General features: G+C 36.3%; 1 protein-coding gene across 1 annotated transcript; it reads left to right on the top strand.

Annotated features, from left to right (window-relative positions):
* The first annotated feature begins 5188 nt into the window (after positions 1–5188).
* On the top strand, positions 5189–26237 carry LOC111150299 (membrane spanning 4-domains A5). Its single transcript, XM_022507750.1, has 5 exons — positions 5189–5404; positions 10533–10661; positions 13396–13452; positions 14409–14561; positions 26142–26237. Exons 1-5 carry the CDS (start codon positions 5252–5254, stop codon positions 26235–26237), a joined length of 588 nt encoding a protein of 195 aa, XP_022363458.1. The 5' UTR covers positions 5189–5251.
* The last annotated feature ends 387 nt before the right edge of the window (positions 26238–26624 follow it).

Here is a 26624-nt window from a genome sequence, read left to right as displayed (position 1 = left end):
TTAATGTTCCTAAGAACTATTCTCTAATTTTCTAACATAACAATAAAAAACAAATGCGCATATACACTTTACTTTCATACTTCAGTGTTTTTACTTTTCAAGCTCTATAAAGTTTTTTTTAATCATACATTTTGAGGTACTTATAGACTTAAAATTCTTAGAAGATGCAAAGATAGGTGTCTGATTTTTCTTCACCTAACTTCCCCCAGTGGCTACATCTTATATAGTTGTAACACAATAGCAAAACCAGGAAACTGACACTGGTACATTTACAGTTAATTAAACTACAAACCTTATTTAGTTTCTATCATTTTTTGTCCTACATTTGCATGTGTATATGTTTGTGTGTTTAGTTGTGTTTAGTTCTATATAATTTTATCCTGGGTATATATTTCTGGAACTATCACAATAATCAAGATACAAAACTGTTTCACATCCACAAAACAACTCCTTCTTGATACTTCCTTGTATTAATACCTCACCGCCAACCCTATCTCTATCTCCCGGCAACCACTATTCTTCTCCTTTTCCATTGTCTTGTAATTTCAAGAATGTTCCATAAGTAAAATCAACTATACTTAAACTCTTGAGCTTTTTTTTTTTCACTAAGCTTCATTTAAGCATTCATCTATGGAAGGACATTAGATGGCTGTTTCGTGTATTTTTCGATTATGAATAAAGCTGTTAGAAACATTCACGTATAGGTTTTTGTGTAAATTGAATTGTAATGAAATGTAATTGAATTAAATTGAAATGTAAAATTTCATTTCCTTGGGATAAATGTCTTAGAGTACAACTGCTAAGTTATAAGAGCCTGCCAGACTATTTTCCGAAGGTACATGACCATTTTTATATTACCATTAGCAATGTATGAGAGATCCAATTTTCCGCATCCACACTAGCATTTGGTATTATCACTTCTCTGTTTCAACCGCTCTAATATGTTTGTAGAGATACATTACTGTGGCTTTGACTTACATTTTCCTTAATGGCTAATGAGTTTGAACGTCCTTTTATGTTTCCAGTAGTCCTTTGAGAAAAAGCACATGGAAGATAAAATTTGGAAATGGTGTATGCCTGAAAATTTTTTGGTTTATGTATCTTCAAAAGTTTGATGGTTGGTCTTGGCTATAAAATTCTAGATTAGGGGGCTTCTGGGTGGCTCAGTGGGTTGAGCCTCTGCTTTTGGCTCAGGTCATGATCTCAAGGTCTGGGATCGAGACCCATGTCTGGCTCCCTGCTAAGCCCCCTCCTCCTGCTTGTGTTCCCTCTCTGTCAAACAAATAAATAAAATCCTTAAATTTTTTTTTAAATTCTAGATTAGAACAACTTTTTCTTCTGAGTATTTAAGGCTTCACACTCTTCTCTGTTCTAGTATTGATGTTGGAAAGTCCAAAGCCATTCTGGTTTCTAGTCCTTTATGTGTGTGACTCAGTTTTTTTCCTCTTTGAATCTTAAAGGATGTTTTTTTATACCAACTGCTCTGAAATTTATTCATATGGGTCTATTTTTATCAATTCTTCTAAGTATTTAAGTATAAATTTTTAAAATTATTTTCTCCCCTCTGTTTTTCTCTGGAACTGCTGTTAAATCTCCTGAATTAACCATTTTATTATTATTATTATTACTACTACTACTACAACTACTACTACTATTATATTTTATCTTCTATTTTCTATCAACTTGCTCCTTTTTTGTACATTCTTGTTAATTTTCTCTACTGAATATGCCAACGCTTCTACTGGCATTTTCTCTTTGGCTATCATCTTCAAGAGATGTGTTTATTCTCTGTTCCCATTTTATAGTGTTCTCATTTCATGGATGCAGTATTTCTTCCTATATTTCTGAGTGTATTAGTGGATTTTTGGTTAAGTTTTCTTCTTTTATATAGTCCCTGATTTTTTCCTTTTATTTCTGTTTCTATATTCCATGTTCCCTCACATTTCTAATAATTTGTGGTTGTTCACGTGACAGAAGGAAAATGTGAGAAAGCTTAATTAGAAGGTTGGAGCCTACAGTGTTTGCCATCAGTGAGCTTTTCTGTTAGATGAACTTACCGTGTCATTGATTCAAGAAACCCTACACTTTAGTATCCTTCATATCTTTCTAATTAAGGGCTTTAATTTATTTTTAGGTTCTGATATAGTCAGTGTTTTTACCTGTGTGATGTTCTGGGCAATGATTTTATTTCCCCTTTAGTCCGTGATTAAAATAATCTCCTTCCCTTGTATCTAATTACCCCTTCTGAAATATATCTGGGAAGGACACTGGGTTTTATCATCATTCATGGAATAATATATTTATAACTTAAAGAGCAAGAGAAATCTAAAGGATCTGCAAGCCCCTACACAGGTGACATCTGGTCACACTAACTGACAGCTACTGTCTAGAATATGAATCTGGATCTTTTAAATGGGAGAGATTTTGCAACAGAGAGAAAGATAAGAAATTTAAAAACAAAACTGAGCTTCAGCTGCAGGAAGAGAAGAGAAAGATAAAGAGCACAGAGGGCCTTTCTTGGAGCTTTCTAACAAGGAAATGAGGGCAGCTGTGACAAGGAGATCCCATTAACTATGAATCCGAGAACATCAACCACTTGGATCATTGTAACTTCCCTGGAGTAGCCAGCAATAAGAGGCTTGAATAAAAGCTTGATTTGGGAACGTTGAGGAATACAGGGATATTATACAATTATTCCATAAACCACTTTAGAGCTAGAACAATCCCCAGAGTCAATTTTGGCAGATCGGAAAATAAAAAAACCTAAAGACATGGGGAGAAGGTAGTGCACAAATTTATCTTACCCATGTATCAGTGGGCCTAGATGCCTTATTAGCAGGAGGGCTATGGAGTTCCACAGCCATTCTGAAATGTAGAAATGAGGTAAAGTAACTTCTGGACCAACTCAGTGTGACATTTCCAAAGTTCCTATAGCTAAGCTTACGAAAATACATCGAACATTTAGCTGACCAAGAACCAACCGAAATAAACTTTAGAAATAATGCAAACATAAAATGAAGCATTTAGCCACTATGACTAAAATAGTAATAATAGTAAAAAATGTTGATTGTTATTATTTTTGTAAATACTATTTATTTAGTATCCACTACATACCAAATACCTTATTATTCACTCACAATAGCCCTATAAGGTAACTACTATTCTCAGTTTTAGATAAAAGATGTAATATTTTAATAAATAAGTAAGTAATATGAATATGTAAATTAATGTATCACTTAGCCGAGACTTCATACCTAGTAAATAAAAGGGTTTGGAATTCTAAGCTCTTATGCTCCAAGAATTGAGTCTTTCAGAACTGCCTCTCCAGAATTAGCTTGCATGAATTAAAGCATAATTAAAACTTCAGGTAATCTTTCTACCATTTGTCTGATGGCTATTAAAACATTGTTCTAGTCATCATGCTTAGGGAAAAAGAGAAAGAGAAAGAGAAAGAGGAACTGGAGAAGGTTCAGAGGAAAGTTAAAACATGAGTAAATAAGGATGACATGGTATCATAAAGTATATTGGAATAGAGTTTGCTTAACTCAGAGAACACTAACCCAATATCAAAGGATTTTCACAAGGGAAGATCACCATTAAGATTCCATGTTCATGTGAATGGATAAGGAAGATGTGGTCCATATACACTATGGAGTATTCTGCCTCCATCAGAAAGCATGAATACCCAACTTTTGTAGCAACATGGATGGGACTGGAAGAGATTATGCTGAGTGAAATAAGTCAAGCAGAGAGAGCCAATTATCATATGGTTTCACTTATTTGTGGAGCATAACAAATAACATGGAGGACATGGGGAGATGGGGAGGAGAAGGGAGTTGGGGGAAATTGGAGGGGGAGGTGAACCATGAGAGACTTATGGACTCTGAAAAACAACCTGAGGGTTTTGAAGGGGCAGGGGGGTGGGAGGTTGGGGGAGCCAGGTGGTGGGTATTAAGGAGGGCACGTATTGCATGGAGCACTGGGTGTGGTGCAAAAACAATGAATACTGTTATGCTGAAAAGAAATTTTAAAAAATAGTAATACTTAAAATCTTACTTAAGTGATGATACATATTTTTGTAATGTTACGTCTTGTACATTTTGTAATGTTATTAATTAATGTTATTAAATTCAAGCTATTTACCTAGATGACAAAAAAAAAAAGATTCCATGTTCATGAAAAACTGAATACTAGAAGGTAAATTTGGAGGAAAAACTGTAAGAGGGTTGGTCCTTTAATATTTCTAACTGGCAAGTGGCTAGAGGCTGTCACATCACAATTTTTAATTTAGGAAGATCTGATCTATTAGGAAACACCAGAGAATGACAAGGTAGTGTGTATAAGTGAATACAAATTCTTCTCCTCCCTTCATCCATGTCCTTGCAATATGACAGTACAAATCTTCCAGCGAATGAATGGAGTCTGTTTCCTTACCTTCGAATATGGGTTGTCTCTGCAATTTGCTTAGGTTAGCATACATGATTCAGCAGAAGTTTAAAAAACATGTGTGAGTTAGAGAAGAACCAAGAGCCTACCAACTGCCAGATATGTGACTGAGGCCATGCTAAATCACCTAGCTTTGGCCACTCCACCAAATGACCACAGATTCAGAGAAAACCTGGCACACAAGAGCTGAGCTCCACCAGACCGGTAGAACCACCCACATGACCCACAGAATTCTGAGCAAAATCAAAGGCTGGTTGTTTGAAGCCAATAAATTTTGGGGTGGTTTGTTCACAGCCAAAGCTAATAAAATCATGTGGCAAAAACAAAAGTTATAGGCTAAAGAGATACTATGTCTACCTCAAGAAGTAAATTCTTAATTCTGAGGGCCTGAGAGGATTTGTCCCTTACCTCCTAAAGACAGAGAACTAGAATAAGTATTCACAATACTTATTTGGGAACTAAAATGTCTTCACAGATCATCTAGCCCAGTCTGATCAATGTGCATATATGGAATCTGAAACCAAGAAAGAGGATGTGAATTGTCCAAGGTCCCAGTGAGTTCCTGACTGAACTAGGACTACTGGGCAGGTCCTCTGGCCTCCAGTCTTGGGTATTTTACTCATTAACCTTGAGATCTCAACCAATCGTGAGATTCCATGACTCTGTGACTCTATGGTTCTATAATTCCAAGACAAAGCACAACAATGCCAGTGCTCCAGGCAGCCTTGGTACAGAAGAAGAACATGGTCTAGACTTAAGTACCATCAAGAACATTTTTTCATTTCAAAATATCAACTGCACCATCATGGATTCAAACTCTGCACACAATCCTGTGTTTCTGGTATTTCCTCCAGAGATTAATGTTCCTGACTTGCGATCAACAGAACTTACAGCCACAACCTATGATATGAGCGGCCCTTTTCCAAAATCACTTGCTACAAAAATGAAAATCTTAGGGGTAAGTCAGATTTGCCCCAATGTATACTCTACTGAGGGTGTGTTATGGACTATTTGTGTTCCTCACAATTCATAGTTGAAACCATAATTCCAAAGTAATGGTGTTTGGATGTGGGGCTTTTGGGGGATACTTGTTCATGATGATAAAGTCCTCATGAATGGGATTAGTGCCATTATAAGAAGAGGTCATAGAGGTAGCTAGCTCTCCTTCCACTATGTGAAGTTACAAAAGAGAAGTTGGCAGTCTACAACCCAGAAGAGGTCTACACCAGAACCCAACCATGCTGGCACCCTGATCTCAAACTTTCAGTCTCCAGAATCATGAGAAATAGATTCCTGTTTTTATAAGCCACTCAGTCTATGAACCATGGGCTTAATCAGCCACCCCCAACAGGGTGTTATAGATATAACCTTGCAAAAGAAGTTGAAGTGGGGATGGGGAAGAAGAAGAGGGAAAGAAATGTTTGGTGGCACAATGTTTCAAGGTAAGAGCTAATTCCAACTTTTATGTCCATCCAATTCAGGAAGTATATCTCACATTTCTAATCCAATTATGTACAAGGTTCTATGGAGATGAATATATAAAATGAATAAGCTGCAATTAAACTAAAAATCTCCAAACTGACGACCTAGGAGTTTTTTCCTAGTTAAGTTCAGAGAAAATCAAGTAGAAGTCAATAGATCAGACTTTATATCCTGGGTTACTGAGTTCTACAGTTTTACATTTTCCCAATCAAGACTCAGAATTCAGTTTCACAATATGATATATTTTTATATGCGGGGCTTTTGCAGAAAATCCCCTTAATACTGTAAATGTAAATGCTCATCTCTCGACACACTTTTCCATTTCATGACTGTTAATTATTTTTTATTTACCAATCCTCCTTTCAGAAAATGCCATTCAGATGTTTAAGTCTGTGATAGTGTCTATATCTTACAAAATATTTGTCATTTCAATCCCAAGCCTTCAAGAGTGGAAAATAGAAAGAAACTGATTTTTTTTTCCCCAGGGGGGAAAAAAGTAGAGAAAGATGGCCCATTGACATGCAGAAAAGGGCCATCAGCCTAAAATGCTATTCAAATATAATGGTACTGAAACTCCCGCTAAAGAGTTCAAATTACTTTAATAAAAATGGATTGAACCATGTCCAAAAAATTATGTTAGACACTACAGGGGTTATATAAATAAATACAACCTAGTTTCTCTCATTGAGGAGAATAAATGCATACTTTAGAAAGAATAAAGTAACAATATTAAATACCACATTTCACAGTAGCATCTAATAAGAGCCATAAACGGTTGGGGGTGAGGGACAGGGGAACCCAGAAAGGGAACAGTCACTCCTATCTAAAAGCAATGGGGCAACGTTACTGCAAATTTGGCATTTAATCTGAACACTAAAGAAGTGATGTAATTTTAATAAGTAGAAATGAAAAAGAAGGAGGAAAACAGTATTCTAGACAGAGAAAGCATCTTGAGCAAAGAGCTCAAGGTAGCATAGTTTGGGAATAACAAAAGAGAGCTGGGAGTGAGCAAATTAGACTTGAAAGCTTTAAGAGGATTAAAAGACAAACAAAAAAAGAAACAAGAAAAATCAGGATGGATAAATACACTGCAGTACATCCGTACAAGGGAATGTTATTCAGTGCCCGTAATAAATAAGCCAACAAGCCATGAAGAGACATGGAGGAACCTAAAATACACATTTCTTTTTTTTTTTTAATTTCTTTTCAGCATAACAGTATTCATTGTTTTTGCACCACACCCAGTGCTCCATGCAATACGTGCCCTCCATAATACCTACCACCTGTCTCCCCCAACCTCCCACCCCCCGCCCCTTCAAAACCCTCAGGTTGTTTTTCAGTGTCCATCCTCAATCATGGTTCAGCTCCCCTTCCAATTTCCCCCAACTCCCTTCTCTTCTCCATCTCCCCATGTCCTCCATGTTATTTGTTATGCTCCACAAATAAGTGAAACCATATGGTAATTGGCTCTCTCTGCTTGACTTATTTCACTCAGCATAATCTCTTCCAGTCCCATCCATGTTGCTACAAAAGTTGGATATTCATCCTTTCTGATGGAGGCAGAATACTGTATAGTGTATATGGACCACATCTTCCTTATCCATTCGTCCATTGAAGGGCATCTTGGTTCTTTCCACAGTTTGGTGACCATGGCCATTGTTGCTATAAACATTGGGGTACAGATGGCCCTTCTTTTTACTACATCTGTATCTTTGGGGTAAATACCCAGTAGTGCAATGGCAGGGTCATAGGGAAGCTCTATTTTTAATTTCTTGAGGACTCTCCACACTGTTCTCCAAAGTGGCTGCACCAACTTGCATTCCCACCAACAGTGTAAGAGGGTTCCCCTTTCTCCACATCCTCTCCAACACACGTTGTTTCCTGTCTTGCTAATTTTGGCCATTCTAACTGGTGTAAGGTGGTATCTCAATGTGGTTTTAATTTGAATCTCCCTGATGGCTAGTGATGATGAACATTTTTTCATGTGTCTGATAGCCATTTGTATGTCTTCATTGGAGAAGTGTCTGTTCATTTCTTCAGCCCATTTTTTGATATGATTATCAGTTTTGTGTGTGTTGAGTTTGAGAAGTTCTTTATAGATCCTGGATATCAACCTTTTGTGTGTACTATCATTTGCAAATATCTTCTCCCATTCCGTGGGTTGCCTCTTTGTTTTGTTGACTGTTTCCTTTGCTGTGTAGAAGCTTTTGATCTTGATGAAGTCCCAAAAGTTCATTTTCGCTTTTGTTTCCTTTGCCTTTGGAGACATATCTTGAAAGAAGTTGCTGTGGCTGATATCAAAGAGGTTACTCCCTATGTTCTCCTCCAGGATTCTGATGGATTCCTGTCTCATGTTGAGGTCTTTTATCCATTTCGAGTTTATCTTTGTGTACGGTGTAAGAGAATGTTTGAGAATGTTCTACATATAGCTGTCCAATTTTCCCAGCACCATTTATTGAAGAGACTTTTTTCCACGGTATATTTTTTCCTGCTTTGTCGAAGATTATTTGCCCATAGAGTTGAGGGTCCATATCTGGACTCTCTAATCTGTTCCACTGGTCTATGTGTCTGCTTTTATGCCAGTACCATGCTGTCTTAGTGAGCATAGCTTTGTAGTACAGCTTGGAAACAGCAATTCAGTAACATGGCAGGATACAAAGTCAATGTACAGAAATCAGTGGCTTTCTTATACACTAACAAGAAAAATACAGAAAGGGAAATTAGAGAATTGATTCCATTTACTATAGCACCAAGAACCATAAGAAACCTGGGAATAAACCTAACCAAAGAGGTAAAGGATCTGTACTCGAGGAACTACAGAACACTCATGAAAGAAATCGAAGAAGACACAAAAAGATGGAAGACCATTCCATGCTCTTGGATTGGAAGAATAAACATTGTTAAAATGTCTATACTGCCTAGAGCAATCTATACTTTTAATGTCATTCCGATCAAAATTCCACCAGTATTTTTCAAAGAGCTGGAGCAAATAATCCTAAAATTTGTATGGAATCAGAGGAGACCCCGAATTGCTAAAGAAATGTTGAGAAACAAAAATACAACTGGCAGCATCACATTACCTGATTTCAAGCTTTACTAAAATACACATTTCTAATGAAAGAAGCCAGGCTGTAAAGACAACAAACTATATGACTTCAACTATATTTCAACCATGTGACATTCTGGAAAGGCCAAAATATGAAGACAAAAAGATCAGTGAGCCTGCTTCTCCCTCTGCAGCCCCCCTGCTTGTGCTCTCTCTCTGTCAAATAAATAAATAAAATCTTAAAAAAAATAAATTAAAATAAAGCCTATTAATTTAAGTAAAATGGTACGTATGTACGGTAAATTTTGTTATGGATATTTTACCAACATTTGTTTTAAATGTGAAAAATAATATTTTGGGTAGAAAAGGAAACAACCAAGAAGGTAATCTGGAGACCTCACTGCCAAGAATCTTATATCCATCCTTACTTAAACTTTATAATATTGACAAGTAGCTTCCAATCTGTAAAATCAACAATGCACCTAAGGAGCTTTATAAAATGTGTATACCAAGTCTCCAGGCCTTGTTCCAGAGCTACTGAATAGGAGTTTTGAGGAAGTTGGCGGGGGGGGGGGGGGGGTTAAATCTATATTTTGTAAACGCTTCTCTGAATTTGATAAGCACCAGATTCGGGAGCACAGTTTCAAACAAATTGAGAGGAGTAACCAGATTGGTTCTGTTTTGCGATCTTACTTCAGCACTGACATAACATTGGAATAGAGAGAAAGGAAGCTGGTGCAGAAAAGCCAGTTAGAAAACAATTTTAATAGTTTAAATTAATGGATAGTCACTATTGAGTTGAACTTACTCAAAGGGACTTGGACTTGAATAAAAGGATATCCTTCAAAATTCACCTACTTAAAAGTCATCGTTGCTATGGGAGTAAATGAGAGGACTCAGAGAAGGCAGGTGGAGAGTAAGAGGGCAGAGAACAAACACTCACACATGGCATACCTTCCATTCTCTATGTCATTCTCACCAGTATTCCCTAGCAATTGTCAAACCACTGCTCTACTTTTTTTTTCATTATTTGTTTTATTTTTAATTTTTTGAGGAATCTCCATACTCTTTTCCATAATGAAACATCTCCACCAACAATGCACCACATTCTCACCAGCATTTGCTATCTTGTCTTTTTGATGATAGCCATTTTAACAGAAGTGAGGTCCTATCGTTTTGTGATTTTGCTTTGCATTTCCCTGCTGCTTGGAGAGTTTGACATGGTCTAACCTGGGGATTCTATTCAGTAAGCAGAGGATATAGGTTACAGAGGCTGAGAGTCTGTATCTCTAATTCTCAGGTGATCCTAATGTTGCCAATCCATGGGCTACATTTTCCAGAGCACTAATTTAGATCATTTTACCTGTTACCAAATATCAGATAAAGGAATCAAGAAAACACTTGGGAGCATCATGAAGGGGCTTCTACTATCCTTCCCCTATTTATAAAAGAAGGTAATCACCAAATCCTTTTAACCCAAAGAAGATTCTGTATATTTTTGAAAAGGAAACCTACCACTTTGCTTTTTCCTTACCATGACTTATCCCTCTATTTATAGGCTATGCAGATCCTGTTTGGAGTGATGAACTTTTCTTTTGGAGTTGTTTTCCTTTTCACCCTTGAAAATCCGTACCCAAGGTTCCCTTTTATATTTGTTTCAGGATATCCATTCTGGAGCTCTGTTTTGGTGAGTATAGTCAACTGAGTTCAATTTAAAGCCATGACAACAGGGATACTAGGGAATTCTTAAATACCAAATGAGCTGCATTCAGTTTTAGGATATGTTTTGAAAAGATAAAATAAAAATCAACTTTGTTGAAATTACTTCCCCATTAATTCATCAGAGTTACTGATGTTCCATCATTGGGTTCTGAGGTGCCTTTGGGGATATGCCCTTGGGTCTTGATATCATTTGTCCATTCATTCATTCAAAAATGAGTTGCTATCTATTATAAGTCAGATACATAGAGGAAGGCAATGAGGATCCAAAGGTTAATAATACGTGGACCCTCACTATGAAAGACAATATGAAGTTTCCTCAAAAAATTAAAATGACCATATGATCCAGCAATTCCCCTTTCGGAATATATCCAAAGGCAATGAAAACCCTATGTCAAAGATGTATCTGCACGTCCATGCCCATAGCAGCATTAGTCACAAAAGTCAAGACATGTAAACAAACTGATAACATGATAAAGAAGTGTGTGTATACATATGTATATGTATACATACACATATACATATGTGCATACATATATGTATACATGCATACATACATACATATGTGTGTATATATAAAGAGTTAAATTCTATATATAGAATTTATTAAACACTCTTTTATATATATATATATATATATGTACATGCATGTGTGTGTATATATATATATAATACACAGCCATAAAAAAAAAAAGAAACAATGAAATCCTGCCACTTGCAACAACATGGTTAGACCTTAAGGGCATTATGCTAAGTGAAATAAGTCAGACAGGGAAAGACAAATACTGCATGATCTCACTGATATTTAGAATTCTAAAAAATTCAAAGAAAAAGAGCTCAGATTTAAGGTTATACCATGGGCAGAGAGTGAGGAGAGAGGGAATGGAAGGTGGTGATCAAAAGGAACAAGCTTCTAGTAATAAGATAAATAAGTACTAGGGATACAATGTACAATAGGATGACTTCAGATAACACTGCTGTATGATATATATGAACATTTTTTAAGAGAGTCAATTTTAAAAGAGTCTCATCACAAAGAAAAATATTCTTTTTCTTCTCTTTTTCTTTCTTTCCCTTTCTTTTAGGAGGGGTGGGTTGTAGCTATATGAAATAATTGATGTGAAGTAAACATGTTATAATCATTTCACAATATATGTAGATCATATTATTATGCATCTGCCCTAAGCTTATACAGTATTGTATGTCAATTACATCTCAGTAAAACTGGTGAAAAAATAAACAAAAATAATAATATATGAGCCCTTCCTTCAGAGGGCTCTAGGTTCAGCAAGAAAACGTGTAAACAGGACATTTCAAGGTAATGTGATAAATGACATCACACAGGTGTAGAAAGTGCTCTTGTAAGGAGAGATGAAAGATCTGTTTACTCTTTGGAGAAGTAAAGAAACAGGGAGGGCTTCTCAGATATACCTTTGAGCTACACAGAAGCATTTATTTAATTTCATTCAATAAACATTATTTAAGCACCTGGTTTAGTGCCAGAGAATGGACTGTGTGTGGGAATTCGGGGAAAAGGCAGTTCTTAGTCTCAAGGTCTCTCAATTAGAGAGTCAGATCATCACCACAGGGTGTGATCAGAGCGGTGACAGACACAGGAATTGCCAATGTAGGAAAGGCACCTACAAAAAGGATGGGGAGATGCCCAGAGACACTCCAGCTTGGCTGAGTTTTAAAGGATGGGTGGTTAATCAGGAGGAGGGCACACACAGAGGAAGGGTGGTGGGGAATGGTAGAGAGCGGGAAATGGCTGGGCATAAGGGCTAGGGATATCTTGCTGCATGCCAAGGGAGAACCATGAACAAAGGTCTCAAGATATGGAAGAACACTTTCTATCCTGAAGACTGTAAGAGTGAGGTTGAAGAAATACCAGGCATTGGGACTGGAAATTTAAAAATGCATGTGCTGTAGTCCAATTTGGAATTTCTACCAGATAATGATGCTACTACATGAGACTCACCTCCATGAAAATTCTTGGGATTTTTTTTTTTTCTAGAATGCCCAGCATATTAGCTGGCAGGACACACTGGATTGCAAATGGGTATGAAGGATGTTTCTTATAAGAATGACAGAATCTGGGGCACCTGGATGGCTCAGTGGGTTAAGCCTCTGCCTTCAGCTCAGATCATGATCTCAGGGTCCTGGGATCGAGCCCCGCATCGGGCTCTCTGCTCAGCAGTGAGCCTGCTTCCTCCTCTCTCTGCCTGCCTCTCTGCCTACTTGTGATCTCTCTCTCTCTCTCCATCAAATAAATAAATAAAATTAAAAAAAAAAAAGAATGACAGAATCTGATTTTATTGGTTGTGAATTGATTTGACACCAGTGTGGAATGATATCAAAGCTCAGTCCACAACAGCTATAAAAGGAAGGTAGATGAGAAAACAAGCCCAATAAAGCTAAAAAAAAAAAAAAGAAAGAAAGAAAGAAAGAAAAAGAAAAAGAAAAAAAGAAAAATCTCACGTTCAAACAGATCTTTAAGGCTAAAGCTAATTTCTAGTTCAATGTTTTGTCCACTACTCATTTGTGGACAATTTTACCAGGCATGTCACCCTGCTCACTGCTCTGAGGATCATGTGAACTAGGAAGGAAGATATGTTAATGAAACACATAGAAGTTTATTCTCTGATAACACTTCAACAGCACTTAAACAAGCCCATTACTAAAATGTTTATTCTTTTTAATAGTTCATTAATTCTGGAGCCTTCCTAGTCGCATTGGAAAGAAAAACCACAAAAACTCTGGTGAGTTACATTTTCCCCTTCACTAAAAATTTATAACTTTGAAGTAATTAATTCTAGCATTGAAAATGAATTTGGAAAATCATTAACTCACTATAATTCCACAAACTGTCAAGTACTGATACCAATCAACAGCATTGGTCTTTTGTCCATAGGATCATAAAACACCAGTTCCAGAAGAGCTTTCTAGGTCATCCAGTTTCTTATTTTATATATAAAAACACTGAGGCACAGAATAAAAGCCAAGTTCCTAAACCAAATGGTAAAATGGGTCTCAGTATTCCAGTAACTCATTCATTCATTCTTTCTGTGTTGTCAAGCGCTTTGAAAAGCACTAGTTTGACTTGCATGATGGGCACACTGTGAAGACAACCTCATTAAAAATAATTTAATTAATGAAATAAGCCTTATAAGCAGAAGTTCAAAATAAATAATACAGTGTTAATGAATGCAGAAGGTACACTTACAGGTAAATTATAAGTAGAATATTTTTACTTTTCTCAAGGAATCAAAAATGTGAGATATTAACAAGCCAATAAATTATTTCCAACACAGGAGTTCTCCTGCAGTTTTGAAATTTAAGGAAGAAATAAAAATTGCAAAGAAATATGATGTTTAGTTAAACAAAGTCATAAAACAAAAATGTAAATAGGTCATGACTTTTATCAGAGCATCAAAGTGCAGTGCAATGTGGCTATGCCTAAGTGTGCACCCCTCCCCGCAACTAAATGGGAGTTAACTTAGGTACAGATTGTGGGGGATGGAAGGGTTATTGAAGGTTCACTGGATTCCCTCATTCTCTGGCTGACAGCCCGAAGCCAGAAAGGGTGAAGTGTCTCATATATGATCACACAGCTGCTTTGTGGCATTGCAATGCTGTGCCTAAAATCCTCCCTCCAACCTCCCCCACCATTGCTTCTAGTCTGTAGACTCAGTGTTATGGTCTTCATCTCTTTCAGGTGAAGCTGAGCCGACTAATGAATTTTCTCAGTGCCCTGGGAGCATTAGCTGGAGTCATTCTCCTCACATTTGGTCTCATTCTAGATCAACACTTCTTTTGTGGCTATGCTGAAACAGTTACTCAGTGTCAGGCTGTTGCTACCCTATTCGTTGTGAGTATGCTGCAATTTTATGGCGATGAGTAATGGGTATAATCATAAAGATTTATTAGCATCTAATCAGCAAAATCCAAATACTGTTACTGACACACGTGTTTTCTTTTTATTTACAAACATTTATAGAAATCATAATATCTGATAGGTTATATCAGGCATTGTGGAATAGAAAAATAAACACATTACAACTCCCAACTTCAGGAGTTCACAGATGAGTAGAGAAGATAAAACATGTACAACAATGAGTATAATATAAAAGGTAGAGTGATACAGGAAGAAAAATGCAGGTATTGCAGTATGGTAGCAATTCATAGTCCCAGATATACGTTAGAGTCGTAAGTGGAATGTTTTTATGGTTTTGGTTTTGGCTTGAATATTTAGACTGGGCTTCTGATAAAACATGGCATATACTGAAAACAAGCATTTATTTCTGTTCTTTCCATAAGACCACTATGATTAGTTTAAGGGAATGTAAAAGATGTAAATCTACATGGAGAGAAAAATTAGTCATCAAGACCCATCAAAATTTGTCAGGAAAGCTGGAATGTTATTAATCACCTAAGGAAAAGGGAGTATTCAAAGAAGTAAAATATCCCAGTTGCAAGAGCAGATATCCCTTCCTCATCTTTTTCCTGTACTTAGAAGGAAAACATCTTGTCTTTCACCATAGACTATGATGGCGGCTGAGGGTTTTTTAGATGGATTTGATCAGGCTGAAGAAGTTTTTTCTCTTCCTAGCTTGTTGAACATATTTTCCAAGTGTGTTGAATTTAGTGAAATTCTTTTTCTGTATCAACTGAGATGATCATGTCATTTTTGTTCCTTATTCTATTGTTATGGTGCAATTGCACTGACTGACTTTTTTATCTTAACTAAACCTTACATTCCTGGGATAAATCCCACTCAGTCATGCTGTATAATTCTTTTAATATGTTGTTGGATTCAATTTTCTGGTACTTTGTTAAAGATTTTTGCATCTTTATAAGGGATATTGGTCTATACTCATCTTTTCTTGTGATATCTTTGTTTTTTGTGTGTGTCTGGTTAATATTGGCATTATAGTAGGAGCTGGAAATTATTGCTTCCTTTTATACTTTTTGGTGAAGTTTGAGAAAAATTATGTTGAATTTTCCATAAACATCTAGAAGTCTTCACTGGTAAAGTCTCCTAGGTCTAGGCTTTTCTTTCTGGGAAGTTTTTTTTTTTTTTTTTTTTTAATTACCTGTTATTAGTTTATTTAGTTTTCCTATTTCTTCTTGTATCAGTTTCAGGAGTTTTTGTCTCTTATTGTCAGCATGAGTGAATGAAGGAAAATGATAATACAGATTTTCAAGAAGGCTGTCCTGGTAGTGATGTGTTAGTAGAATTGTCTACCAATAATCCAGAACCTTGAATTAGCATAGAGGAGAAAAAATAGCTAGGAGTATAAGCCCATCATCATCAATGGCATTGGTCATTTTGAAGGAGTGTAGTTTCGTTCCAGTCACCTTGAGTGGAAGTGGTCTAGTTCCTAATTCTGAGAAGTTTGGGCCACATATATATTAGATAGTCCTATCTTTTGGATCATTTACTTTTGTGAAGTTTCTAGAGGACAACAGCTTAATGTCTGTAATAAGTGAGGTAATGGTGATGGTGGTGCTGATTTTAGTAAGATCTTCTCCAGCAAGGCTCAAGTGTATTCTTTCCCTGATGATATCTTCAAAATAACTAATCACCTACCTAAGGTCACAAAGAATGATTAAGTAGACTGCTGGCAAGGAAAAGTAGTCCACATCTGTTAGTGGAAAAAACTGCCAAATTTATTATATAATCAGAGTTATCAGAACAAAAGTCAAATCATTTGCTGAGATATAATACAGAATTTTGGAGAATTTAGTCAGTGATTACCAGGAAGTAAGAAAGTAATAGGGACAGTGAAGGCCTTGGAAAACCCACCCCTGCCTGCTGACACAAGAAATCAGCAGCCTCCGACAGGCAGAATATGTGAAGAGGAGTCTCTCCTACAGCCAATTTCCTACATATAGACAAGACTGGAGAAGTTTCTTAAAATATTTTAATAAGTAATCCAAGATAATTGGTCCTAGAAAGGATATTGGTCAAAGAGACACTTATTAGTCCTGGTGGCTGGCTAACAAGACATAACTCCTTTCCTAGGATTTATTTTTATAGATACACAAAAATATAGAGAAATTGCAGATAGACAGGATGGTTAGTGGCAAAGCTTTGGCAGACCATCTTTTTCTTCACCCCTACCCTACCAAGGGGAAAGGAAACAAGAATAGATATGAAGGGATAATGAAAAAATCCTGGGAAACCTGATTCCTAGGACAAATAAAATGACCCTATCTAATAAAAAGTGCTGGACTTGCCTCATCAATATAGATGTGCAAACCCTGGACAGGGTTGCTCATAGGCAGTCAATGGAATATGCACTAAATGAGTCAACGGACCAGAACAATAATCATGAGGAGTCTGACTAGACCTCTCTGGGGCCTCTGTGACTGTTTAGCACCTTCAAAGACCACCAGGAATGGTGGTCCTTTGGTGGGCCACCATTGCAGTTAAAAGCTGAATTTATTAAATTTGCAATCAAGGGAGAGCATAGGGAGGAAGACACAATAGGGGGAAATGGAAAAGGGCATTTGTAAGATTTCTTCAGTTGGAGGAGTCATAAGGTAACTTTGGGGGAGAGTAACAGTAGTCTGGAAGGGAATTGGTTAGATTTGTGAACTAGATGAGTTGCAGAGTCAATGGTCTAATTTTTTGAAAACATGAATTCACATGGAATTAGCATAAAAACATCTCTCCGTGGCCTTATTTTGAACATAAAGCTCTGAGACATTTTATGTTAAAACCTTGAACTTAGATATTTGGTTTTGCATATCATGCTTTGGTACACTTTATCAATTTGCTGACTCAAAGTGCAGTTATTTTTCAAATCATGGTTTCTTTTCATCATCAATTCTCAGTAATCTTAACTAAAACTGAAAAAACAAACAAACAAAAAAAAACCATGAAAATCACCAAAGGAAAAAGTAGAAGCAACTGGACTGATACCTAACTTCTCAAAAGCAACAATAAAAGCCAGAAGACTGAACAATATCTTCAGTGTTCTGAATAAAATAACTGACAACCAATAACCTCTATTATTCACTACCCATTATTGTGATGTGTGTATATATATATACACGTACACACAAACACACAATGGAATATTACTCAACCACAAAAAGAATGAAATCTTGTCATTCGCAATGATGTGGGTGAAGCTAGAGTGTACTACGCTAAGCAAAATAAGTCAGAGAAAGACAAATACCATATGATTTCATTCACATGTGGAACTTAAGACACAAAACAGATGAACAAAGGAGGTAAAATAAAGAGAGAGTCAAACCAGGAAACAGACTTCTAACTATAGAGAAAAAACTGAAGGTTGCAGGAGGGAAGAGGTTTGGGGGATGGGCTAAGTGGGGATGGGGATTAAGGAGGGCACTTGTGATGAGCACTGGATGTTGTGTGTAAATGATGAATCACTGAATTCTACTGCTGAAACCAATATTACACTATATGTTAACTAACTAGAATTTAAATAAAAACTTGAAACAGAAAAAAGAGAAGAAAAAAAATCTTACAAGAATGAAGTGAAATGAAGAATTTTTAGAGATACAAATACTGAGCTTGCCTCCTGCAGACTAGAATTAATGGAATAAAGAATGAATTCCAGGTAGAAAGAAATTGACAGCACAATGAGATGCAAGAAGGAATGAAGAATAAAGAATGAGATAAACGTGTGGACAAATACAAGTGAATACTGCTTGTGTAATGCAGTAACGATAATATATATTGAGATTAAAAATAAAGTATTTAAAATACCAGTCAGCATTAACATATAAGTAGAGAAGGGAGCAAATGGTGTTTTTGTTATTGTCTTTGCTAAGGACCTGAGTTTTCCCTGAGAAGAGGGTGGTTTGAAGGATTTTAGACTTTGATATGTTTTAATACTTAATGGTATCATCAAAAGTAAAAAACTAGAACTAAGAGATATATTTAGTCTATTATACCCAACAACAAAGAATACACATTTTGTAACACGTGCCAACAGAAGATGACTATATATTGGTAAACAAGACAATTCCAGATTAATACCAAAGGCTAAGGTCCTAGTGTATACCCTATGCAATAAAACAATAAACAATGATAAAAATAATTTCAGCCTGTGTGGTTGGATATTAAGAAGTAGGCTTCAAAGTAATTATTGAATCAGGGAAGAAATCACAATACGAAGTGAAAGCTCAAAAACTTGAGGCAGAAGGTAAAGCAATAGTTTTAAGGCAATTCATAGTTCAGAAATGTAGAAACTATAAAATATGAAACTTTGAAAAATAATGGCCCAAATATTAATCTCAGGGACTAAAGGAGAGAAAATTAGCCCAAAGAAAGAAGAACAAAGGAATTAATATATAATGATGAGAACAGAAATTAGGAAATAAATAAATAAATAAATAAATCATGCACACATTAGAAAGACTCAAAATAGCCAATGATTGGTTTACTGAAAATACTAGCAAAGGGCATTTATAGGAATAGTAAAATATACAAATCCTTTTTTTCTGGTTATGACAGAGTAACTTAGAGCAGCTCTCTAGTAAAAATCACTGTTATTAAAAGCTTATTAAAATAACAAAAAATTTCCAACTGTTTGAATACAAACAAAAGAAACCAGGGCAGCCAGGATTTAAAGTGCAAGGATCCTGTAAGAATAGTTCACGTTGAACTAAACCCAAAATTCTCCATCGCTTTCCTCCACAAGTTATTTGCTGACACCTAAGATGTGTAGGATAAAAAGCTCAGACGTTAAGTATATAGGAAGCTAAGAGGCTAAGAGGCCAAGAAGAGATTTTGGCAGCCAAGAAGAGTACTGCAGACACACATATATTGTCCAGAGTCCACCAAGAGGAGGAGTGGAGTCTGGTAAACATCCACAAATTTCACTTCTGAAGAAAGACTACACTCTAGAACTAAGGACAAAGGAAACAGACCAGCCTCACGAAACTGAAATTCATCCTTGAATTATTTTGATCATGGTAACGTTCTCTTAATCTGTCTGATGGAAGAAAATTAATTCATCCCCAGAGGAAGATAACATAATTTAGGATTTCTACCATTTTTTTGCATATTACATTTATTATTAAGTGTAAAACAAAACATAACAAACTAGTCATACCAGAAAATAGGACTAAAAAACAACTGAAAAACAAAAACAAAATAATCAGGGCATCTGGATGGCTCAGTCAGTTAAGTGTCTGACTCTTGGTTTCGACTCAGGTCATGATCTCAGGATCCTGGGATTGAGGCCCGCTTCAAGCTCTGTGCTCAGCGGGGAGTCTGCTTCAGAATTCTCTCTCTCTCTCTCTCTCTCTCTCTCTCTCTCTGTCCCTTCCCCCACTCTCTCTCTCTCAGTCTAAGATAAATAAATAAATATTTAAAAAAATAAATCAGTGATAGAAACCACTCAGAGATGACCCAGATGATAGGGTCATCAGATATAAACTTGACAATAAACATGGCTGTTATTTCTAACAGAGAAGAGAACAAGTTGAAGAATATTATGGGAGACTGACACCCATTAGAAAGAAGTCATTGGAATTTACAGAACTGAAATTAAGCCCTCAGCAGATGGGGCAAACCGTGTATTAGACACTTCAGAAACACACAGGGAGAGAATCAGCATAAAATACAAAGACTAATCCCTAAAGAGAAAAAAATGATATAAAACATTAGAAAGAACAAACATAAGGGACATATGGAGAAGAATGGAAAAAATGTGCCCTATATACAACTGAAGAACTACTGAAGAGAAAATGAAAATGTAGCACAGGCCAGTGCTCACAGAGAGAATGGCTAATGATTTTGTAAAGGAATCAAAGACAGGACATGAACCACAAACAGGAAAATACAAGGAAACTACATACAGCACACAATACTCAGATTTCTGGGGGGAAAAGTATATAAAGAGCAAAACGTAAAGAGAAGCTGGGGGCGGGAGTGGGGGGTAAATACAATCAAAGGGACAAAGGTGAACTGATAGGGGCCAGAAAACAGTGGAATGACATTTTAAACTGACGAAATAAAATACTGTCAATCCAGAATTCAATGTCCAGTGAAGATGTTTTTTAAAAGTAAAGTTGAAGTAAAGATAGCAGACTAACAAAAACTGAAAACAATTGGCATTGGCAAATTAGTCCTGAACACAGTAATTATTAGTCCTGAACACAGAATACCGAATCAGTAATCAAAACCTCCCAAAAGAGAAAAATCCAGAACCAGGTGGCTTCACTGGTGAATTCTACTAGAAATTTAAAGAAGAATTAATGCCAATCCTTAAACTCTTCAAAAAAAAAAATAGAAAAGAAGGATCCAAATTCATTTTATGAGCCCAGGACTACCCACACCAAAACCAGACAACTACACTACAAGAAAAGAAAATTGCAAGACGATATCCCTGATGAATATATACACAAAAATCCTCTACACATTTGTTAGCAAACTGAATTCAATAGTATATTAAAAGTCTCATACACTATTTTTTTAAAGAATTTATTTGACAGAAAGAGACAGTGAGAGAGGGAACATAAACAGGGGGATTGGGAGAGGGAGAAGCAGGGTGCCTGCTGAGCAGGGAGCCTGACGCGGGGCTTGATCATAGGACCCTGAGATCATGACCTGAGCCGAAGGCAGATGCTTAACAACTGAGCTACCCAGGTACCCCAAAAGTCTCATACACTTATCAAGTGGTATTTATTTGAGGGATGCAAGGATGGTTCAACAAACACAAATCAAAAAATGTGATATGCCACATCAACACAATGAAGGATGAAAAACATATGACATTCTCAATAGATGCAGAAAAAAAAATCTAACAAAATTCAACCTGAAAAAATTCAAATTCTCAACACACTGAGATAAAAAGCATACCTCATTATAAAGGACATATATGACAACTCCACAGCTAACATGATACTAAACAGTGAGAAGCCAAAAGATTTTCCTCTAAAATCAGGAACAAGACAAGGATGCCTAGTCTCTTAATTTCTATTCAACATATTACAAGAGCACAGAGTACAGACCAATTGAGGGAAGAAAGAAAGAAAAAAAGAAGGAAGAGGAAGGGGAAGGGAAGAGAACAAAGAAAAAGCATCCAAATCAGAAAGGAAAAAAGTAAAAATATCTCTGTTTGTAGAGGACATATTATACCTAGAAAACCCTAAAGACTCCTCCAAAAAAATTATTAGAACTAGTAATTTATTCAATAAGATTGCAGGTTACAAAAATCAATATACAAAAATCACTTGCACATCTATAAAATAAAGAGCCATGAGAAAGAAATTAAGAGAACAATCACATTTGCAACTGCATCAAAAAAGATAAAGTATTTAAGAGTAAATTTAATCCAGGAGGTGAAAGATCCGTATATTAAAAACTTTAAGACACTGATGAAAGAAACTGAAGACACAAACAAATGGGAAGATATCCCCTGTTCATGGATTGGAAGGATTAATATTGTTAAAATGTCCATACTACCCAAAGGAATCTACGGATTTAATGCAATCCCCATCAAAACGCCAATGGCATTTTTCTCCGAAAATTTTATGGAACCACAAAAGACCCCAAATAGCAACAGCAGTCTTGAGAAAGAAAGAAAACAAAGCTGAAACCATCCCATTTCCTGATTTCAAACTATGCTACAAAGCTATAGTTATCAAAACAGCATGGTATTAATATACAAATAAGACACACACATCAGTGGAATGAATAGAGAGTCGAGAAATAAGCCCAATCATACATGGCCAATTAACTTACAACAAAGGAGCCAAGAGTATATGATAGGGAAAGGACATTCCCTTCAATAAATGGTATTAGGAAAATTAAACAGCCACACACAAAGAAATGAAACTAGACCACTATCTTACACAATATACAAAAATCACTTAAAAATAGATTAAAGACTTGAATGTAAGACCTAAAACCATAAAACTCCTGGAAGAAAATACAGGTAGTAAGCTATCTGATATCCATCCTGGCAATGATTTTTTTGGATTTGACACCCAAAGTAAAAGCAATAAAAGCAAAATAAACAAGTGGGGCTACATCAAACTAAAAAGCTTCTGTACAACAAAGGAAATCACCAATAAAATGAAAATGCAGGCTACAGAATAGGAAAAAAATATTTACAAATCATATATCTACTAAGCAAAATACATAAAGAGTTTGTACAACTCAAGAGCAAAAAAAAAAAACAAAAAAACGAGCAGAGGATCCGAATATACATTTTTCTGAAGAAGACTTAACAGACGGTTAACAGGTACACGAAAAGATGCTCAGTATCATGAGTCATCAGGAAAATGCAAATCACAACCACAATGAAATATCACATCTGTTAGAAGGCCATTATCAAAACGACAAGAAATAACTAGTGTTGGCGAGGTTGTGGAGGAAAGGGAACCCTTGTGTCCTAGTGTTGGGAATGAGAATTGGTACAGCCACTATGGAAAACAATATGCTTCCATATCTTGAGGACCCTCTCCTCAAAAAATTAAAAATAAAACTACTATAAAATCCAGCAATTCCGCTTCTGAGTATTTATCAGAAAGAAGAGAAAACACTAACTCAAAGAGATAGGAACATCTTCATATTCATTGGAGCATTATTTATAACAACGAAAACATGGGAACAATCTAAGCATCAATGGATGTATATGTGGTACATTTACAAAAGAATGTTATTCAGTGACAAGAAAGGAGGAGGTCCTACCATTTGCAACAATGTGAATGAACTTTGAAGATGTTATGCTAAATGAGATCTCCATCTGGCTAGATGGAGGAAAACAAATACTGTACAATTATCACTTACATGTGGAATCTTAAAAAGCCACATTCATAAAAACAGAGTGGAATGGTGGTTACCAGGGACTGTGGGGTGGAGAATTGGGACAAGATGTTTGTCAAAGAATACAAACTTCCAATTGGAAGATGAAAAAGTTCTGGAGCTCTAATGCACAGCATTGTGCTTGTTGCTAACGATACTGTATTACTATACTTCAATGTTACAAAGAGATGAGATCTTAAATTTTTCTATCACAGAAAGTGGAATGATAATCACATGACATGAGAGAGGTGTTAGCTAATGCCACAATGATAATCATACTGCAACATAAAATGCTTGCAATCAACAGACTGCATGCCTTAAACTTACACAATGTTACATGTCAATTACATTTCAATTTTTTTAAAAAAAGGAAAAGGAAAAGGAAAGGCACAGAATGGGAGATAATCTCCTCAATGCATATATCTGACTGGAGACCCATAACCAGAATATATTAAGCACTCCTGAGTATCAATAATAAAAAGGCCAAAAAAATGAGTAGGACTTGAACAAACACTTCACAATAAAAGATATGCCAACAGCCAGGAAGCATGTAAAAATGTGCTCAACATTATTAGTTACCAGAGGAATGCAAATTCAAAATCACAATGTTTGTATGCACACCTGAATGGCTTCAATGAAAAGGACTGTCAAAACCCATTGTTGGCAGGAATGTGAAACAAATGGAATTCTCATACCTTTTTGACGGGAATGTAAAATGGCTCAACCACCTTGGAAAACTATTTGGTAGTTTTTAATCAAAGCTAATCAGGCCCATTTTATGTCTCAGCAATATATACAAAAATGTTCACAGAAAACCTATTTGTAACAGTGAAAAACTAGGAATAATTCAAATATCTATCAACAACAGAGTAGCTACAGGAACTGATTATTCAAACAACGGAATATTACTGAGCAACAAGAAAGAAAACAGACTACTGATACGTGCAAGAGCATGGATGAACCTCAGTCCACTAAACTGAATGAACAAATTCAGATACAAAAATGAACAGGAAAAGTTATTAAATGGTGTTAGAAATCAGAATAGTGGTTGCCTCTGGGTGGGGAGGGGCACTGACTGGGAAGCGACACAAGCAAACTTACTAGGGTGATGGGAATGTATAATATATGTTGATCTGGAAATCAAAAAAGGGTAAAATACATATATATTTTTTAAAAGTGGAAAATATTTGTAAAGCAGATAATAGCAGTTTCAATGCTTTTACATACAAAGAAGGAATATAACTGACAAAAAGTCAAGAACACAATTTAAAAAATGGACGAGATTATGAGGAAGGAATTTACAAAAATGCAAACGTGGTGGCCAAATAGACTCAGAGTGAGGCTCGAATTCACGAGTAGTCAGGGAAATGCCAATTAAATTAATAGTGGACAAAGATACATTCATTAGATTGGTAAAAATTAAAGCTATAAAAATTATCACAGGTAGGGAAATGGTGACAATGATGTTCCGTGTATCGGTGGCAGAAATCTGAAATGTTACTACCATTTTGGAAAGCAAGGAGGTGTTTACTTATATGAAAGATATCCAAGTAGCTATCTCCATAGCAATTAAACACCTACATATAAAAGCATATGAACAAGAATGTTTATTGCAGCATCATTCAGAGCATTAATGAACAAACACAACAGAAGAGGAGGAAAGGGAAATAATTTCCTGTCACTAAAGAATAAATGAATTATGGCAACTATACCATGAGATATTATGCGGCCATTAAAAACAATGTGACTCTAAAATAAACAATATTTCAACGTATACTCAAAACGTAGATACAGTTGCAGGACAGAATATTAACCATATCGACCTTCACAAACTTTTACAGACATTCACTGGCAAAACACTTGCGTGTCTAGCCTCTGGGCTCCTAACAAGGTGTGTATCCTATTCACGCTCCCTCTTGGCAAGCTGAAAGCATTTGAAAACGGCCTCTAGCCGTGATAAAAAGAACAGAGGATGGTACTATTCGCCTATGCTTCTTTCTGTGTCTTTTTCTACATGTTCCTCTTTTGCCTGTACCTATAGGGTTTTTCCCCTTTTCCTTTCCTTTTCAGTTCTGCTTCTATTTTTTTTTCCTATTTCTTAATCTTTCTTTCTCCTTCAACAGACCACTTTTTTTTAAATTTTTTAATTTTTTTATTAACATATAATGTATTATTAGCCCCAGGAGTACAGGTCTGTGAATCGCCAGGTTTACACACTTCACAGCACTCACCATAGCACATACCCTCCCCGATGTCCATAACCCCACCACCCTCTCCCTACCCCCCTCCCCTGGCAACCCTCAGTTTGTTTTGTGAGATTAAGAGTCTCTTATGGCTTGAACAGACCACTTTTTGAAATTATTCCTTTGTATTGTATATATTCATGAAATGGGGCATTTCCGGCATATGATATAGAAAGTGGATTGCGTTGCCTGACTTTCTCTAAGAAAATAATGTGCTGTCCTGAGCTGTGCTGTGCTCTCCTGTGCTGCAACAGCTGTATGCTCTCGTGATCCTTTACAAAAGTCAGATATACCTGAGACATGCAGGAGAAAGCTTTTCTTAACCGGGAATTTTTACCTCATTGGCTTCAGAAAAACCATTAATGTGCTAATATCATGATTCTTCTTTTTCCTTCTTCTTCCGTTACAGGGAATTTTGATTATGTTGATGGCCTTCAGCATTACTGAATTATTCATCTCTCTGTCTTTCTCAGTTATGAGGAGACCCTTTTATTGTTGTGACTAATGGTGCTGAATATCACCGTGGGAATAAAGATGTGCTATATCATCAAGAGGTGAACTATGTCTGTGAGAAAAAGTCAGAAGGAACATAGAATCTTAAGGCTGGCAACTGTGGGAAGCCACGGGGAGTGACTTAAGAGAGGGGGAGTCTGGGAACATTTTGGCTGATAAAATACATCCTGCCTCTTTGCAATGCCATCTCTTCCTCTCCCCAAGTCACATCGTCATCTTGGTGTCACCTCCTCTCTTAGTCATTCATGCTCTGAACTGAAGGGCAGCAATGCAGTGTTGCCACTATACAGAGTAATGAACCAAAGAGCACGGTGTGGAGTGACCAGGTCTATGACATCTCCTGCTGATTTCTTCAAGACACTACCTAGTGGCTCCTATA

Source organism: Enhydra lutris, unplaced genomic scaffold (assembly GCF_002288905.1).
Source record: "Enhydra lutris kenyoni isolate GAN:26980312 unplaced genomic scaffold, ASM228890v2 scaffoldscaffold22, whole genome shotgun sequence".
Lineage (NCBI taxonomy): Eukaryota > Metazoa > Chordata > Mammalia > Carnivora > Mustelidae > Enhydra > Enhydra lutris.
The sequence above is the reverse complement of the archived record's forward strand: the minus strand, read 5'-3'. Positions and strand labels throughout refer to the sequence as shown.

Bases quoted from the DNA above. Each gene is read 5' to 3' on its own strand.
- LOC111150299 (XM_022507750.1), top strand. From the start codon at position 5,252: ATGGATTCAAACTCTGCACACAATCCTGTGTTTCTGGTATTTCCTCCA. The intron at 5,405-10,532 runs GTAAGTCAGATT...CTCTATTTATAG, and splicing joins CAAAAATGAAAATCTTAGGG to GCTATGCAGATCCTGTTTGG. The intron at 13,453-14,408 runs GTGAGTTACATT...CATCTCTTTCAG, and splicing joins GAAAAACCACAAAAACTCTG to GTGAAGCTGAGCCGACTAAT.